Raw genomic sequence first — 18,794 nt, 5'->3', positions numbered from 1 at the left:
GGTAGTGAAAATCAAACTCATGCGCTGGATTAGACCAGCATCTGATTTCCAGCTTACTTCAGCGCTGCAGGCGCCCTTTAAATAAACTCCGCCCCGAAATCGGTCGATCAAATTCGGCATCACACTCCTGAGCCCTCAGCCAATCACGTTCGGCCGGGGGTGGTCTTAGAACGGTGGTCCGGGAAGACGTCATCCAATAGAATCGCGAGCTCCTCGGACAAAAAGGATGCGACCGTCATCGCTAACCGCGCGAGCCGCCCATTATTCATGTTCATTCACACGAGATTTAAGGAGACACGACAGTAGATAGTGGACCTAACGGTCTCGCGTCTGATGTCTCATAAAAACACAAAAAACGCCCCGCTGAGTTGTACCGTCTCTTCCAGTGGCTTCGTCAGCGCAGTTTTGTTGTTTGTGAGACAAGTTTGTATATTTTAACTGCACATATATCCAAAAAATAATTAATGTACTATATTAATACATTAAATGCACTGCTAGAGTGTTTAGGATTAGGCCAGATACGAAGTTGTACAGCTTTACATCGAAACGTGAATTATATCTGACGTTCTGCAGGTTTGCTGTTAGCATAACACTTATTTGTTTGTTTTTTTCTCAGCCTGTAACACTTAGGTTGCTAAGCAGCATATTTATTTTGTCGCTCTGACGTACACGCACATAAATCCGTTTTGAAAACCCCTTTAATTTGTGAACTCAGCTGAGAGGGAGGGGTTACACGCCCCTCTGTCTAAAAACTGTTTCTCTTGCTTGGCTGTCTTATTTGAACTGCTGAGGGAGGAGGAGAAGACACACGGTCCTCTGCGTTTAGAGCCGCTAGTCTCTTATCTCAGCATCCGAGAAACACTCCCGTTAATCGCACATCACCGGGATCGTGTGTCGGCCTCCAAAGATAGAAAGAAGGGGGGAACGATTCTGGCTTAGAGACTATCCGAAAAACGGAGAGATAACGGGAGCTTCTCAAGTAGAAGTTCGGAACAAGAGAAAAACAGATAGAAAAAAGATCAGTATTATTATTCCCCCCTTCAAACCAGCCAGTTTGAAAGATTAAAAAACAAAAATGACTAGAAGATCTTGTGCCATTTACGCCACCGGAATCGTGTGCGCTCATTTGCTTATTTTGGGAATCGCCCTTCTGGTGGCTCAAGTCTTCCAAACAATGATTCAAGAAAGGATAAAAAAGGTAAGTTAAGTCTTTTATAAAGTGTTTAATGCCACGAAAAACGCGTGTTCTGTTAAAACCCGGCTTTTAAAGTGATTCCGGGCTGCTGATGTTGTCCTACACGAGGCTTCTGTGTTGAGCATCACGCGGAGTTACTAAGGTCACTTGTAATGTAAGCATTGCGAAATCATACAACAAACGAGTCAAATTATGTCATATCAATCTCTGGACTGGTTCTGTTCGCGGGAGACAAGTTCATGTTCTTCCTCGCGGTGAGATTCAGACTACACCATTTCATGTTATGGACACCCAAAACCTGTCTTTTGTCGATTTAATGCCCCCTCTTCAACGTGTAGGTTGTCATGATGTTAAATTGGCGTGTTTGTTAGTTACCCTGATTAAAGTGGGCTGTATGAGACTGCAAAACCTATTATCATATTGCGGAAAAGACCTTTCCCCTTGTCTCTCTCTCTCTCTCTCTCTCTCTCTCTCTCTCTCTCACCCTCTCACCCTCTCACCTCAGCAGAGTTGCTGTCTGTGTGTCTATGAATGAAATGCTTCCGTTGCACGATGCCGGAGGAGTGCATCCCTCTTCTTTTCTTTAATGTAACGGGGAAGGTTGTTGATTCGCATCGCATGTTAAAGGCAGGGGCTGTGGTGTTGTGGTGAGCTGTATGTGTGGCTGTGGGGGAGGGTCTCCGTCGCTTCTCCCTGGAAATCGGACCTCCACCATCAGTATTTTTAACCAAATGTAGTATTCAGTGTTCGGTGTAACGTATTCCTTTAACCTGGGATTCATGGGTGGGTGTTAACTTCGCTGGAAATGTTTAGCCCTGTATTGACAGTTGATCCAGAGCCTTATAACTGACCTTCACGATAAACTGTTACACCTTTCATATTCATCAAGTCATGTCTGGCACTCAAACATCTCACATGTTCTCTAGACAAAAGCACTTTTTCAAGCCCTCGGGTGATCTGTGTGCGTCTTTGAGTAGGGCGTGGAGTGGGTGGCATGTTTCAGGAGCTTCTATATAACGTTACATGTGAAGCAGTATGTAGCTCTGAGGCAATTTCTCTAAAGAGCGTTTATTATCTTTTGACAGGTAAAACTTCCCTTTAGCTTAGGTTAAAATACAGGCTTTGACATAATGTATTCATTCCTTGCTGTGAATTAATGTTTGCACTTAATTCATTCAAATCTGCCTTTCTTGGCAGTGTTAGGACTTTGGTACAACATGGTCAGTTATGTAAGAAAAGAAAACCTTTCCAGTTGCTCCTACCATCATAAGCAGAAGACCGGATCTGGTATCTGCTTAATTGTCATTTTGTAATGTTAACTACTTCCCCGTAAAGGACAAATGATCTCACTGTATAAATACAAACATTTAATGTTTTTCTTACCTTGGCAGGAGTTGCTGGATCAAGGCTTTGACCATTTTGACTAGTTTTATGTCCACTGGGACCTTCAAAGATCTCTCTTCTCAAGGTTGATGAGCACAGCAGTTGTGTTTGGAGGTTGCTGCAGTAGTTTGTTTTCTGTTATAATTTTTTAAATAATTCGTACTAATATTCAAACTGGATTCCAAAGAATGTAATCATGTACACTACCATTCAAAAGTTTGAGGTCAGGGAGATTTATTTTACATTTTACATTTATTTCAACATAGATAATAAGAATCAGCATATAAGAATGAGTTCTGAAGGATCATGTGACACTGAAGACTGGAGGAATGGCTGCTGAAATTAGTTTTGTCATCACATCACATCGTTTTTTAAATATTTTTTCACAATATTACTGTATAGCCTGTTTGGTTAAATAAATGCAACTTTGAAGAGCATTAGAAACTTAAACATTAAAAAAATCTTACCGACTCCAACTTGGCGTACTTGTAAAGATGTGGTCTGGTGGTTTCAGCCAGTGAAACTTGAACTGGTGCCTATAAGCTAAAATACATTGCTTTTTTTTAAAGAACAAAATCATCCATTTTCAACCAGGTGTAATTAACAACTTAACATTAAGCAGAAATTAAAGAAAAAATGCCCTGACACCTCCTGAGAAAGATTAGAAAAGAGAGTCAGGGTGTGACGCAACATAATCTTACTTTAAAGAAAAGCTTTTTTCCGATTTCGCTACACATGATTGAACGAGTTGAATAACTGCAGATTTTTTTTACCGGTACTTTACTGTACTTTGTAGTAAAGCTCAGGGTTACTCCTAATGACAGAGAACCCATTCAGAGCTTACATGTGAAAAGAAAAAAAGAAAAAAGACTGGTGTACTCTTAAATGATATGACCTGTTTGAACAAAGACATTTTTGGGGGGTCATAAATTAATGTGTAGTTTGTCATGAATCGACTGGTTTCAGATCACATGTAAGAATGACTGATTTTAAAACAAACAAACTACTATTTCAACACAAGGCACTTCTTTAACCATCTGTTCAGTGATTCTAGGAAATCACTTTCCTGAAAACACCTTTCAGACGCTGAAGGTCCAGTGAAGATCGGGGATGTCTGTTGTTTTGAAGCCACTGTTCTGCAACACTGCTGAAGTCATGGCTTTTGATGTCAGATAGCGTTATCTGCATTCTGCAGTTAGACCTTCTGGTTGTTATGAGTTTGTTACGAGTCGCCCTTTGGAGACTCGTTTTGTCTATTACAACACAATTTTGTGCTGTCACATAGCCATTAATGACGTTATTCTGAAAGTAGTTTGTCATTTCAAAATGAACCTTGTTTCTCTTTCTGAGTTCAGATCACGACACTCAAGAAGTGAGAAGTGTGACTGCTGAAACTGCTTTCTGATGGAAAATTCAAATAGCAGAGAAATGTGTTTGTGCTGCTCTCGTGTGTCATGGACGGCTGATATTGATGTTTTTCTTCCTCTTCTATAACTCTGAATCAGCTTGTACTGTCTGCTGAGGTCTTTCCTCTTTTTTCCCGCTTTACTTCATGTCTGCAGAATTTCTGTCATAGCAGGTCATTGACACTTGAACTGAATCTTTTTCTTTAGTCAGCATTCAGCTTTTGTGTTCTTTCTTCCCTAAATTATATTGAAACTCAGCTTAAACACTGAGTTTAGCCTTTTTAAACAGACAGCATTTCCTGGTATTTTGGTTAATAATTTATATTATTATTATTATTATTATCTCTCTCTTGACCGCTGACTCTGTTTCATTCACAGGAGATCACACTGGCTGAGAACAGTAGAGTATTGGACGGCTGGATAAATCCACCACCACCTGTTTACATGCAGTATTTCTTCTTCAATGTTTCCAATCCAGATGAGTTTTTGGCTGGGAAGGAAAAGCCCAAAGTCACTCAAATAGGACCATATACCTACAGGTGATTTACCAGTCTTTAAATATATTCAAAATTCAGATATTCATGTTCATTTTCAGGCTTTTGGGACACTTGAAGTGTTTCATTTTCTAAACGATAACGTCTGATGTCAGCGGCAACAAGTTTGGCACCCAAGTCTAGAAATGACTCATTTTTTTAGTAGAAAACAGGAAACGTTTACCTACCTGCTTCAAACTAAATGTCAAATATTTGTTAAAATTAGATTTTTTGCAAACTTCGTGTTTTTTACATTACATTTACATGCATTAAAAAAAACTAATCTTTTCCGTGAGCATCTAAGTGCCTCCTCATAATAATAATAATTTAAAAAAAAATTATATACCTACACGTTTTCTGTTCTCTTATCTTCTCCCGTCCTAGCTTTTTACCATTTTAAACAATGACTGAAACCTTATATAATAGGCACTTCTCACGTTTATTGCCATGTTATGATAAATCGCCTGCTGTATTCCTCAACTGTAAGTTGCTTTGTATAAAAGTGTCTGCCAAATGAATAATGTAAAAAAAAAAAAATTCAGTGACAGTAAAGACATGAGTAATGATAGAAAAGATTCCTATTTCAAAGAAATGCTTGCAATGAAAGAATCCTGGAAACAAACTGTCATTGTGTCCACAAAAATATTAAGCAGCGAAACTCTTTTCTGCATTGAAGATAATAAGAAATGATGACTGAGCACCAATTCGGGATATTAGCATGATTTCTGAAGGATCATGTGACACCGAAGCCTGGAGTAATGGCTGCTGAAAATTTAAGTTCGAGAAATGAATTACATTTTAATATATATATATATATATATATATATATATATATATATATATATATATATAAATAAATAGTAAACCATTATTTTTAAGTAGTATTTTACAGTAGTAGTGTAATTTTACAGTTTTACTGTATTTTTGATCAAATATATGCAGGCTTGGTCAGCATAAGAGACAGTTGCCAATTTTCATTGTAAATTAAATAAAATTCTTCTTTCTGTTATCAGGGAATATCGACCAAGGGAAAATGTCACTTTCCTAGAGAATGGGACGAAACTCTTTGCCACAAATCCCAAAAGCTTTGTGTTTCTCCGTGACATGTCAGTGGGAGATCCTGAGGTTGACCGTGTGACAACAGTTAACATTCCATTCATTGTAAGAAGGGTTTTGTCATTGGCACTGAATCATTTTGCATTTCAATTTAGTCAGCCCAAATGCCCACAGCACTTGTTTAACTGATTTAACTGATCCAAATGCAAAGAATTTGCTCTGAATTCTTTCCCTCTTGTTTCAGGCCGTAATGAACGAGTTAAACTCCTACTCCTTCATTCTGAGGTCGTTTGTGTCCATGTGGATGAGATCCTTGGGCATCGAGCTGTTTATGAATCGTACAGTTCATGAAGTCCTGTGGGGTTTCAAAGATCCACTGCTGTCCAAAATCCACACCTTGAGTCCAGACGTGGATGAGCATTTCGGCCTTATGTACAATGTGAGAATCTGCCGTTTTGTCATATTCAGTGCTTTAGTCAGTCTAAATGGAGATTAAATGTGGTCTAAATGGGTCATATATTTGTGCAACCGACACAAAGTAGCAAACACAACCTCTAAAGTACATATGTGATCAGAACAGGATAGGTCAGTGAGGTTATCATGACCCTGTCCGTCATAAACTGCAGATGTTGACCAGTGTATCAGGCTCGACACAGTGGCCTGGTTTACTCTAATGGGTTTTAGACTTTCTTCAGGGATTATATGTGTATAAGATTTAGGACAGATATTAAATATCTGCAGTTTGTGCAATAGTAGGTATAATGTCAGTGCCTCGAACCATTAATAAAACATTTAGACTTTGCATTAATATCATGACCGTCAAACAACCTACTTTCCTACTTTCTGATGATTTCTAGACATCTTTACCCTTATGTGACTTATGAGATTATTTTCTGCTAATGGTTATAACATTATATTAAATACAATTGATGTGCTGACTACAGAAAAATGGAACCCATGAGGGTGAATTTGTCTTCCACACTGGAGAGAAGAACTACATGGACTACGGCAAGATTGACACGTGGAATGGCATCAGGTACCTCAGCGCTTGCATAATCTGCATTGCCTTACTGACATAGTGACAATTCTTTGGAAATTGGGTTAAACACAGCATGCCTGCAGTAGATGCTAGATGAGTCAATAGTATAAAGTCTAAGAACAAAGCTCCTGTGCTTTTCAGTTACCCCATATCCTGATTTAAATTGACCCATATCCCAATAACTACAACTTCAGAACACTTTGCAGATAAAAGTTGTTTGTTGTTGTTGCTGGAAATCATGATGCATTTTTCAGGATTCTTTGTTGAATAAAAAAATTCAAAAGAAAAGCATTTATTTTAAAAAGAAATATCTTATAAATATAAACCATTATAAATGTTTTTACTTTCACTTTTAGTCAATTTAATTGTTCATTTTTTTTAACCTTTTAAAACCATAATTTTATATTCTATCATTTACAATATTGCTGTTTTTTTACTGTATTAATCAAATAAATGAGAGACTTCTTTGAAAAACCTAAAAAATTTCAGTTGTTCTAAACTTTTGACATGTAGTGTATATTTTTGGATTAGAATAATGGGTAAAAAAAAATACATAAACCTTCCTTTTCCATTCTAACCTGTGGCAGAAACAATGGTCTCATCTTTTCATTTTCTCATTAACAGTCAGATGAACTGGTGGTCGTCTAACCAGAGCAACATGATCAATGGTACAGATGGCAGTGTCTTCCACACCTTCCTGTCCAGGAAAGAGCTCCTCTACATCTTTGCTGCTGATCTGTGCCGGTAAGCAACATGTTTTAACACTTACAAGGTACTTGGTTACTTGTACATGGTTACTTATGTTCTTTATTACATGCAGATCCATTCATTTGGGTTACGTGGCTGACACAGAGGTGAAGGGCATCCCTGCCTTCCGCTTCGCCCCTCCTTCAGATGTGCTCGCGCCTCCGGATGAGAACCCCAGTAACGCTGGCTTCTGCGTACCTGCTGGAGATTGTCTAGGAAAAGGAGTCCTCAAAGTCAGCGTCTGTCGGCAAGGTGAGCCTGCTCTGGGTCACACCACACCTTAGCTTCAGGGCCGTCGTGTTTGTTGGAGCAGGTTTTTACAGTGGGAAAGATGTGGGATGTTTTCAGAAGAAGCCATTTCCTTGAATTACATAGGAAAAATAGGGTAACTTCTTAAATAAGGCAATTTGTTGTACAAGGTAGAGCAATCTAAGTGTGCTAAAGGTTTTGGTGCCCTGAATAACTGGTCCAGACTGACATTAAACCAACAAATCAAGCGTGTGCTTTTAGTATTGAATTTTAGGGTTTCCCATTACTGATAGGTGGCCTCGTAACCCGAGTTCAAGTTAAATCAGTCTGCTTTTGTTTGCTCACTCTTGGACTATGAAAGGGAAATCAGAGTTCAACGCTTAATGAATAACGTTTAGTGCAGTTTTATGGCTCAAGCACTTGATTTGCTGTAGGTGTTCTCAGACAGATTACTCTATCTCATCCTCGATTGTTTCCGCCATAAACTAGTGGGCTTATATTATTATTGAACAGAAGTAAACTCTCACTTTTATCATGTGAGGGCTCATGATAGGAAACAGCTGTCGAATTTTGCACATACTTTGATTAGTCAACATTCATAGAAGGGTTCAAGACAGTTCAAACGTGTTATTAAGGAATGGGATACTGGAAATAAATCAGAGATATGTTACATATTATTCTTAGCTAATGATTGTCTAAGCACCTAACAGTATTTTGTGTTCTTGATGGATGTTCAGTTACTAGCTGTCTTGTTATTGAGTATGTGCTTTAAAAAGAGGACGTTTTAATTTTCTGTTAGTATGCATAAAAACCCCCAAAAGTCCCAGAAAATGCCTCATTGGCATTATTTCACAGAATGGAAAATGTCAAGAAACATAAGAAGTCAAATCTGAAAACTGCAAATTTGCAATCTGAACAGTCACCTGCTCTAGTGATGCTTTTTTACTTTTTTGATCATTTACATGTCTTAATGACTTACAAACATAAGCATTTGTATTTGGAGAAATATATTTACTTTACCGTTCAAAGGTTTTGGGTCAGTAAGATTTCTTTTTATAGAAATTAGTACTTTCATTCAGCAAGGACACATTAAATTGTTACAATGTTACAAAAGATTTCTATATTAATAAAATGTTGTTCTTTTCAACTTTCTATTCATTAATAATTATAATAAAAAATGTAAGATAGCGTAAGGAATAGGGAATAATTTATACATTTTGAAATATATTTAAATATAAAATATGCTATCATTTGCCATCATTTTTAAGTATATGAATTTATAGATGTCGTGGAGTTATGTTATAGCTAAAAAATAGCTAACAAATTTGTTGTAAATTGAACATATAAATCTTATTTTTCTGTCTTTTGTCACACATTTTTTTGTGTGTGGCATGGCCAGGTAAAAATCTGAACTACTGGCTTAGTTGGACAAGCATAAAACATTATTTTATTTTTATTATCTTTATGACCAGACATTATAAATGCCGTAGCTGATAAATAAGTCGTAAAGAATTATTTCATATTCATAGAGCTTTCCTAGATGGGTGCACTGCATGTGAGTGTAAACTAATCTGAATTAAGGAACAGCAACTAATTCCCCCTTCACTATACAGGTGCACCCATTGTTGTGTCATTCCCTCATTTCTACCAAGCTGATAAGAAGTACATCAATGCCATTGATGGAATGAATCCAAATGAGGAAGACCATGAAACGTATCTCGACATCAACCCGGTAAGCAGTGCAGAAGTTTTGTGATTTTCACAGCGACAGCACTGACCTGTTAGTGCTCTTGTGGTTTATAATCTGAAAGTTGTATACACCCGTACTTACCATAACAGGAAAAAATAAGGTGATTCACTCTGGTAACAACCACAAGTGAATGTGAAAGTGAAAGCACACCTACTTAACCCTACCTAAAATCCCAGCGATTGTTTCTGTAGCATGTCGTGATGGAAAATATACTCATTTAGTTGCTGTTTGATGGACTGATCCACACGTTGTTTTTCGAGTGGAACAGATCATAGAGATTGTGTAATGTGCTGAAGATAAGTTGACTTTGAATAGTGAATTAACCCTTTGGCTCTCTTCTGCAGACCACGGGGGTTCCCATTCGTGCCTGTAAGAGAGCTCAGCTCAATGTCATACTGAAGAGAGTCCCTGGCTTTCCGTGAGTAAAATTGCCTCACGAAAACTATTAAAGAATGTTCTGGAATGGAAAAAAAAGGCTAATGAGACTTTTTTCCATTTTTTCCTTTTCAGCAAAACAAAAAACCTGAATGAGACAATTTTCCCCATCATGTATGTCAACGAGGTGAGCTTTCATGTCATCCTTGCTTTTCTCAGAATATACATTTTTCTCTTCAAAGAGGTCATTTGTTTTCTGCTGCATTTCTGCTGATTTTCAGACCGCAACTATCGACGATGATTCTGCAGCCCAGATGAGGACACTTCTGCTGATTGTAACAATGGTGTCCAACTTCCCAGTCATCATTGTGGGACTGGGGGTCATTTTACTTGTGGTCCTGATCTTCCTCGTCTGCAGGAACCGCCAGAGAAAGGTAAATACAATTTACGACCTCATCAGCTTATATATTGCTTAATTAAAAAGTAGAAATGTCATTTGTAGCTCAACGATACCTTTCCATGGGATGATATTAATAGAGTAACAGTTAATATTCTCTAGAAATGCCAGTCTGGAAAAGCCTTTAATATCCCATCAAACCTTACACACCCTAGACTAAAGTCAGTTAAATGAGTCACTCACCTTGACGGCTCTAACCCTAGCTTTAATACCCATGCATGCACCTGCATGAGGGAATGCATGTGCTCTAGTGAATGTATTACTTTATGAAATGTGTTCAGTTTTTCTTTGCGATATAAAGTAATTATCAGTTGGGTTGGTCAACCATTGTTATGGTTCAGTGGGAAAAACTTTGGTTTTGCCCATTTATATACTAATGTTCAAAAGTTCCTTTATAGAATTTATCACTTGAGATCTTTCATTGTTGCACAATGCTGTTATGCTTTCATTTACAGTAACATTTTTCCTCCCCTTTTTTTGTTCCAATTCAGAATGAAGTAAAACGTATTGATTTTACTGAAGCTTTTCATTCTTTTGCTGTAAGTCTTCATTTTCCCTTATACAAACATTTTGCTTTCATTTTGTTCAAATTTGCTTGTTGTATCATTGTATTTGGTTATTTTGAGCATTATGAGTGACCATTTAAGTTACAAGTTTTCATATGAATACCTTGTTTGTTGTTTTTAAATAACTTCTATTTCTGGAAGTCATGTTCATTGCTTTTCCTGCATGATGATTGTAACGTACATCTGCAGTCTCTCACAGCATTAGAGTAGATGTTTAGCTACATAGTCCATAGTGGTACATGGTTTCATGTTGACATCCACATGTTTTTACCAATGCACATGCTAATGTTCCTGCATGTTCTGTACAGACGGCGAAAGACGAAACTGCTTACACTCAAGTGAGCAACCAAGCAGAGGATTCCCCAGAGAACCGGAACAATCAGCCATTGAGGAACGGATCTTATATTGCCATGTCACCAGTAGAGGTGCAAAAGTGTTGATGAAGATGACTGGTGGAGTCTCACCTGAGGACATCACGGCGATCCTCCTCACCCTTTTTATATGTTAGTTTTCACTGTGCGATTCGTCTTCGGGGGCCAGGCCCCACACGCTCACCACCGTTTGCCGAGGGTCAGTTATTTGACTCGTGACTTCTTTATTTCCTTGAGCATGGCCTTTTAAACTGCCATATTGTCAATCAAAACGTATATAAGCTCAAAGCACCCACTTCAGTTTCGAACAACCGTCTCTGGCTTTCCAGAGGCTTCTGTTGCCTAGTCCTGAGAGGCCTGAAACACACTATCTTGCCTTTTAAAAATACATATATGCATCGCATGCTCACAGAGTCCATAGTTCCTGAAGGGTCATAAACCCTTTCAGCATGAGAGAGCTTTAAGGGTTAAAATCCTGTGCTTTTAAAGTGTTTCAGATCTCTTCCCACACTACTGTATACAGGTCTACACAGGCAGACCTTGAACTAACACGGCTCTTCATACGCCAAACCCTTTGATAATGAATGGATATCGGTTTACCTCCTCTAAGAGTATTGGAGAGCTGAAATATCTAATATGCTAACAAAACACTGGGTCTTATCCAGAGTGTGTGTGTGTGTGTGTGTGTGAGAGAGAGATTGTATAAACCAGTATGTGTGTGTGTAATTATATGTGTGTGTATTTCTGCAGGCATGTCAGTGCTTGCATGTTTTTGTCACACTGTGGTGAACTGCTCTGGTGGGTCACCGTCCACCGATTGGCACGATGCAGTGTGTCGACAAGTGGAAACTAGTGACTTCAGCGGTTCTCTCCATTTCACAGTATTTTAGTCACATTTATTCTGATGCCAGAAACATTTCAGTAATGATGGCTGTTAAAAGAGTTCAGACAGTCTCCTTTAAAGCATTGTGTTACAGAAATCGTACTAGCTTTTAACACATGTAGAACACTTACAAGTGAGACTTGAATTTTTCTGCCTTACAAATACTTACGGCCACAATGTGATTCTTCCGCATAGAAGTGGAAGGTTTATGGTGGAACTAGTCGAAATTTCAGACAAATATTGGCGAATCAGTGGCGACTACAGGGAACTACATCCCTCACTTTTCACAGCAAAACACATCTGTGCTGTAATCTCGAGAGCACAACTACAGTCTGCTGAGCCCACAGTCTAATCAAAGAGGAAGGGGTTAAAGGTCAAAAGTTTTTTGAGGGGTTATCGGTGAAGTTTGCACATTTTTTCTGTGCACTAACCCTCAGTGGGCGAAAGAGACTCTAGCACTTGAATCACTGCTTGTGTCTGTTGAAATTTATTAATCGTTTTGCTTTTTTGGAGCCTTCTCTATTGCTAAAATATGAATCGAGGCCATATCTTAAATCAACTTGAACAGAATGTGGCAAAGTATCACTAAAGATGAGTCGTCGCCTGCATCTCTGTTTGTCCAAATGAATCTGGTTATCAGTCTGAAGTTGCCAGAACCCGTGTGTGCAGTTACACACGGTTGTTTTAATGTCGTATGTTTCTGTAAATCATTCATATTTTGGTGACACTCACTGGAATGATTGACTTTGTTAACTTTTACTTGATGTAAACCATCTGTTACTTATTGCGTCCACGTTTTTTCGTGGATTGCAGTGCACATTGTTGCATATTTGCCTGTGCCATGGAATTAGCTAATCTTGAAGATTTAGTGCAAGATTTAAACTGGAAACACTGTGTATTTGCAGTGTCTGTCTTATGCAGCTGTATGTGAACAAAAACTTGAGGGAAAGGACTTCAAGCTTTAGTGTAATGAACTTCCAGTCCATTACAGTGGCTCTTTGAGTTTGGTCATCAGTGCAAATAGTATATAAAGTACCTGAGCCTGAGCCATTTCTATAGTTTCCTGATTCCTTATGGTGACTTTTGCCCCTATATGCTTGACCAAAGATTACATTGGTTTGGTAGATAACTGGTCCACACAGAGAGCTGTAGTGTCATCGATTTCCCATTTACAGGAGCATTAGAACCTCATTGCAAACAGGGGCAAATAAAGAAAATAAACAATTGAAAAAGTCACGAAATATTTTCCAGAGCATACTATGTGAGTTTGTAATAATGTGATACAGCAAAGAACTTAAGATGTAAAGTGTTGCCACACGTGCAAAGAAACTCTCAGTATTATGTATTGACACAGCAATACAATATGTAAAAAGCAAATTTTATAATAAAGTAAAAAGGTTTTGTAATCAGACAGATAAATATTTATGTATTCATATGTTAAATGGTATGTACATTATCTGAATTTTTAAGGTATTTTCTTTGGTCTCGTTCATTTCTGTATTTTGTAATTATTTTGTAATATTACAAGTGGGGTCATCACATTTTTTTTCAACCCTCAAGATTTATGAAGTAGAACCAAGTGAATATTGTCCTAAATTGGAGATGGAACTATGTATGTGGTTGTAAAAACTTTCCAACTTTGATGGAGAAAGGCTTGTGTTGTATCTGTGGGATGTGAGCCTTTCGTGTGTAATGATCTCCTGTTATACAACTATCTCAAGCTGTCAATACACTGTTTGTCCAACTGGAATATCAAAGGGAAGGCTGAGTGTCTTCGAGTTCCACTAGGGAAGATTGCCATAGTGCCATGTCGTGTACAAGGGAAATTTCCAATTGCAATCTAACCTTTTTTTCTTAGATGAATGATGCCCTCCTTCAGGGATGAGCTTTTAGTGCCATATCATCCTTGTTTATTTCACTTGCTTTAGTAGCAACATGGTTAAGCAGTGTAGCCGTTGTTATTTGTTGTTTTATTTCCCCCCTCGGCCTTCATCTCAGGGCTGCTAAATGCCCTCACAACAACTTTGAGGGTGGGCTTAAAAACACGGAACACTTCATCAAGTCCTTCTGAGATGCATTGTGTTTTTTGCTGCTGAGAATGACAATCCTTATGTCATATTAGGTGCAAATTCATTTCAAGTAAAATTCATTTTTAGTTTTGATAATTTACTCCGCACAAATCTTTCTACAATGCTTTTGTAAACATTTTTAGTGTTATTTGCAAAAAAATAAAATGTTGAAATTGTGTCTGTTTTCCTGTCTGATTCATTTACAGAAAGAGGGACTCAATAAATATACAAAAGTTGTATAAAAAAAAAATTTATATTATATATTAAAAATATATATAATTTATTTGTTCAAAGTAATAACTGTTATACTGTAAAATATAATATATGTGAGTGTGTGTATTAATTTCCATATACTGTATATATTTTCTGCAGGCATTCTAGTCACACGATCCTCCAGAAATCATACTAATTGCTGCTCAGAATATATATATAAGAAAAACTATTACCAATGTTCAAAACAGCTGGGCTGCTAAATATTTTTGTGAAAAGTGCTTCATTTTTTCCTGGTTCTTATATGAATGGTGTCACGGCTTATGCTGCTGGAAGGAACACGGAGCCGAGGGATAAATGAAACAAGGATTTATTAAATCAAACATAGACAAGGTAAGTAGTAAGTAACAGGTGGCAAGAGGCAAGTGGCAAGTAACAGGTAACAAGCGGACAAGTTGACACGTAACAAGTAGACCCGACAAAACAGAACTGAAAGGACAAGGCTTTTATACAAGGGATAATAGGGAAAACACAGGTGGATGGAATGACTAAATTAACAGGGACATGGAACACATGCGGAAATGACTAGACACACCTGGGAACTAATCAAACCACATAGAGACAGAAACTGGGTCACAGGGGCAAAAACACACAAAATGAGTCCAGGTGTGTGACAGTACTCCCCCCTCCCGGTAGGTGCGTCCTCGCACCGTAGAAACAACAAAGGGAGGCGTGGGTGGGAACTTGGGAGGAGGCTCCGGTGGAGGACAGCCTCCCAGGAGGGGGCCAGCAGACAGGGACTACAGAGGAAGGAGCCAGGGAGGAGATGACGGAGGGAGGAGCCAGGGAGGAGACAGGAAGGATCTGAAGCAGGAGGTACCCAGCAGGACCCAGGCCACAGCCATAACGGCCCAACGTGGGGCCGACGGTGGAAGGAGCCATGGAGGAGGAATGGTCACTGACTCCAGGGACTCGACCCACGGCAACGGAGCAAGTGGAGGAGGAGCCCGAGGCGGAGACGGAGAGCCGAAGAGCCAGGGTGACGGGGAGGAGCCGGAGGTCCTAGGCGGAACTGATGGCTCTGGTGACTGACGCGGCGATGTGGATCCGGAAGGCCGCGGTGAGGCCAGAGTGACCGAGGACTGAGGTGTAGCCGAGGGGATGAAGGAGCCTGACGGAGCCGGAGGGACGGAGGGATGAGGCGAAGCCGGAGGAGTGGAGTCCCGAGGCATAGGATGGATGACGCCAGACCAAGGCGGAGCCGGAGGGACGAGGGTGACCCATTTCTCACCAGATTCCACTCTATGAATGAGGCGAAATCCTCCCGAGGACCACCTTCGGGCGACAACGCTCTGCACCTGGAGTTCAGGCTGGCGTGATAAAAGGTGCAGAGCGCGTGGTCCGGGTAGCTGGTGGCATTAGCTATCAAGAGAAACCGTCTGGTATGGTCCTCGAGAGACAGTCCCTCCTGCTCCAGCAGGAGGAGGAGGTATTCGGGGCGATAGAGGGGATCCATGACACACTACGGAAAGAAAAAGACTGTGAAAAAACGGAAAACAAAACGGAGGGAAAACACGCAGTTTTTAACTTTTTAGGTCGGGTCTTCTGTCACGGCTTATGCTGCTGGAAGGAACACGGAGCCGAGGGATAAACAAAACAAGGATTTATTAAATCAAACATAGACAAGGTAAGTAGTAAGTAACAGGAGGCAAGTAACAGGTAACAAGCGGACAAGTTGACACGTAACAAGTAGACAAGTAGACCCGACAAAACAGAACTGAAAGGACAAGGCTTTTATACAAGGGATAATAGGGAAAACACAGGTGGATGGAATGACTAAATTAACAGGGACATGGAACACATGCGGAAATGACTAGACACACCTGGGAACTAATCAAACCACATAGAGACAGAAACTGGGTCACAGGGGCAAAAACACACAAAATGAGTCCAGGTGTGTGACAAATGGAAAGTTCCGAAAACATTTATTTTAAATAGAAATCATATATTAGTGAAAAAGTATAAATCAATACATATATAGTAGGGATGGGACGATAACCGGTTTTATTGATAACCGTGATAAAATGTGCTGAAGGTTAGTAATATCGTTTAAAAATGAATTATCATTAAAACCGTGTTTGATTATCGCGGTTTTAATAACTCACTATTAAATCATGTCCAGCCAGCAACAGTCTGACGCAAGCGCAGCGCACAATGTTTTTTTTTGTTTTTTTTCGAGAAGGAATGGCGAAAGTCAGTGACTTTTCTATGCTTTTCTATGCTTCTACACTTTTCATTGTAAGGAAGGAAATGCCACAGAATTTAATCGTTCTTTAAATTAAGTGCATAGAGTTGCTTGTTTTATTAGTTGTTTGTTGATTATTAAATATAAAACTTGCTGAAATGTTTTCAGTGTGAGCATCAACTATTTTTGAACACTTTCATCTTGTTTCAACAAAACCGTGATAATATTGATAATCGTGATAATTTTAGTCACTATAATCGTGATATTAAATTTTCATACCGTCCCATCCCTAATATATAGTAGTCATAACTAATATAAAAGTCTACAAAAGCCTCTACTATTAACGTTCTAGAGTTTGGATGGACATTGTGGTAAGAAAGTAATGACAATAACTATTAATATTCATTTTTGGTTGACCTCTTTAATGAGGAAAAGCATGGCCAAATTATTCAAATCAGCATATTTGTTGTTAATGTGACATTCCACCAAACCCCAGTTGAAGGACTTGATCGTTTTGTCCCTCGTGAGTCGACACCTGATGGTCTTATTCAAGGTCTTTAGTTTCAGATGAAATGAAGCAACACTTCTCCTGACTCCTGCGTCAGTCGAGTAACCTAGATGTAAAAGTTCTTGGCCGTTAAGACAAACCAACCCATTTGGCCACAACTACAGAAAAGTGTTGAAACTGTGGTGATAACCTCTGATAAGAAAGTGAGGTACAGTGGGAGGTCTGACGAAACCTGACGGAAAAAACGAGCTTTCCGTGATATGCAGTGACTCACAGCAGACATGTAAAGACTAGCTAGCGCTGTTTGTTAGCTTTAACTTGTCCATGCCTTCCACCACCCACCCACACACACAGTCCCCCTTCATGTTAATAACAAAAGTACCGAGTGCGAACAAGCAGACTCTTAAACCTGTTTTTATAGTCTTTTATACTCTAAACTCGTCTGGAACCACAGTCTTCATGCACCTTCTAGTGGTGAATCGCAGTTATTCATAATCAGGAAATGTCGCTAAATACTTTATCTGAGAGTCAGATGTGGGTTTAGGGGAAAAATACCTTATTATATGGTGTTTGTAACCAGATATGACGTAAAATGTATGAGAAGAGCTGGGTTCGTTATTGATAACAAGTTACATGACAAAAACTGTAGTTAGTAACGTAATCTGGTAAATTACATAGGCTATTAGGTAATATAATCAGACTACTTTTTGATTACTTCGATTACTTTTGACCTATAGCTCGTTTATCACATTGATTTAGGACAACCGTGTAAAAAAGCAAAGAGAAAGAAAAAGTATTCCATATGTAGTTATTAACAACATGAACTGCAATGAATGTTAGGCCTACATTAGGCCTACACCAAGGTTTCCTAGTTTATGTGTGTATGATTTTATATATATATATATATATATATATATATATGCATGTATGTATATGTATGCGTATGGGAATGGATTTTAGGTCATAGAATGCTTAAGAAACATGACTGCATAAAACTGCAAATAGGCTATACTCCGTCTATCCTACTCAGCGGGCACGTTGATGTCAATTTGATGTCAAATATTAGACAAGATTTGATCAAGATGCTGCAAAACATAATTTCAAAGTCAGATTATACATCAAGTCCTTCCAGTGGTTAATTGGTGAAAATATTAGGTTCATCCCATAATGAAATTGATTATGTAAGTATATGGGTCAACATTTTTGACATTGAGTTGACGTCAAATCAACGTCGTGTTATAGGTGTTCAGTTGATGTCATATTGACATCACATTGATATCAACCCAGCGGGCAATTGATGTCAAGTAGACATCAAATTGACGTCAAACATAGTCATCAAAGAATATTTTTTTTCTTCCAAATGCATCCATTCGGCATATGTTTTGAATCATATGTTGTTTGATTTCTGCATGACTTGTAACTTCTGGGACTTCTGTAACTTCTGGGGTTAAAAACATATAAACAACAACAACAAAAACGAAACATGTAAGAATAAATTACTGATAATGAAAGAGGTGAATATATTATATTTTACCAAAAATATACTGATTTGCTTAATTACAAATAAAAAAAAAATATGCAGCATTTTTGTTGTAACTCCACATTAAGTAAGTGTTGGCGAAGTGGATAAGACATATGCCTTTGGTGTGAGACACCCGTGTTTGAATCCACTGTGAGACACCAATGTGTCCCTGAGCAAGACACTTAACCCCTAGTTGCTCCAGAGACGTGCGACCTCTGACATATATAACA

The 18,794-nt window shown here is 38.7% G+C and overlaps 1 protein-coding gene across 1 annotated transcript; it reads left to right on the top strand.

The window, feature by feature from the left end:
- The first annotated feature begins 762 nt into the window (after positions 1-762).
- LOC132138109 (lysosome membrane protein 2-like) lies at positions 763-14,254 on the top strand. Its single transcript, XM_059547647.1, has 13 exons — positions 763-1,198; positions 4,363-4,523; positions 5,531-5,678; positions 5,818-6,012; positions 6,518-6,609; positions 7,237-7,356; positions 7,433-7,611; positions 9,222-9,340; positions 9,703-9,776; positions 9,869-9,920; positions 10,015-10,167; positions 10,682-10,729; positions 11,065-14,254. Exons 1-13 carry the CDS (start codon positions 1,076-1,078, stop codon positions 11,194-11,196), a joined length of 1,596 nt encoding a protein of 531 aa, XP_059403630.1. The 5' UTR covers positions 763-1,075; the 3' UTR covers positions 11,197-14,254.
- Positions 14,255-18,794: the final 4,540 nt, after the last annotated feature.

This window comes from Carassius carassius, chromosome 4 (assembly GCF_963082965.1).
Source record: "Carassius carassius chromosome 4, fCarCar2.1, whole genome shotgun sequence".
NCBI classification, from domain to species: Eukaryota; Metazoa; Chordata; class Actinopteri; order Cypriniformes; family Cyprinidae; genus Carassius; species Carassius carassius.
This window is presented reverse-complemented; position numbering and strand designations above follow the sequence as displayed.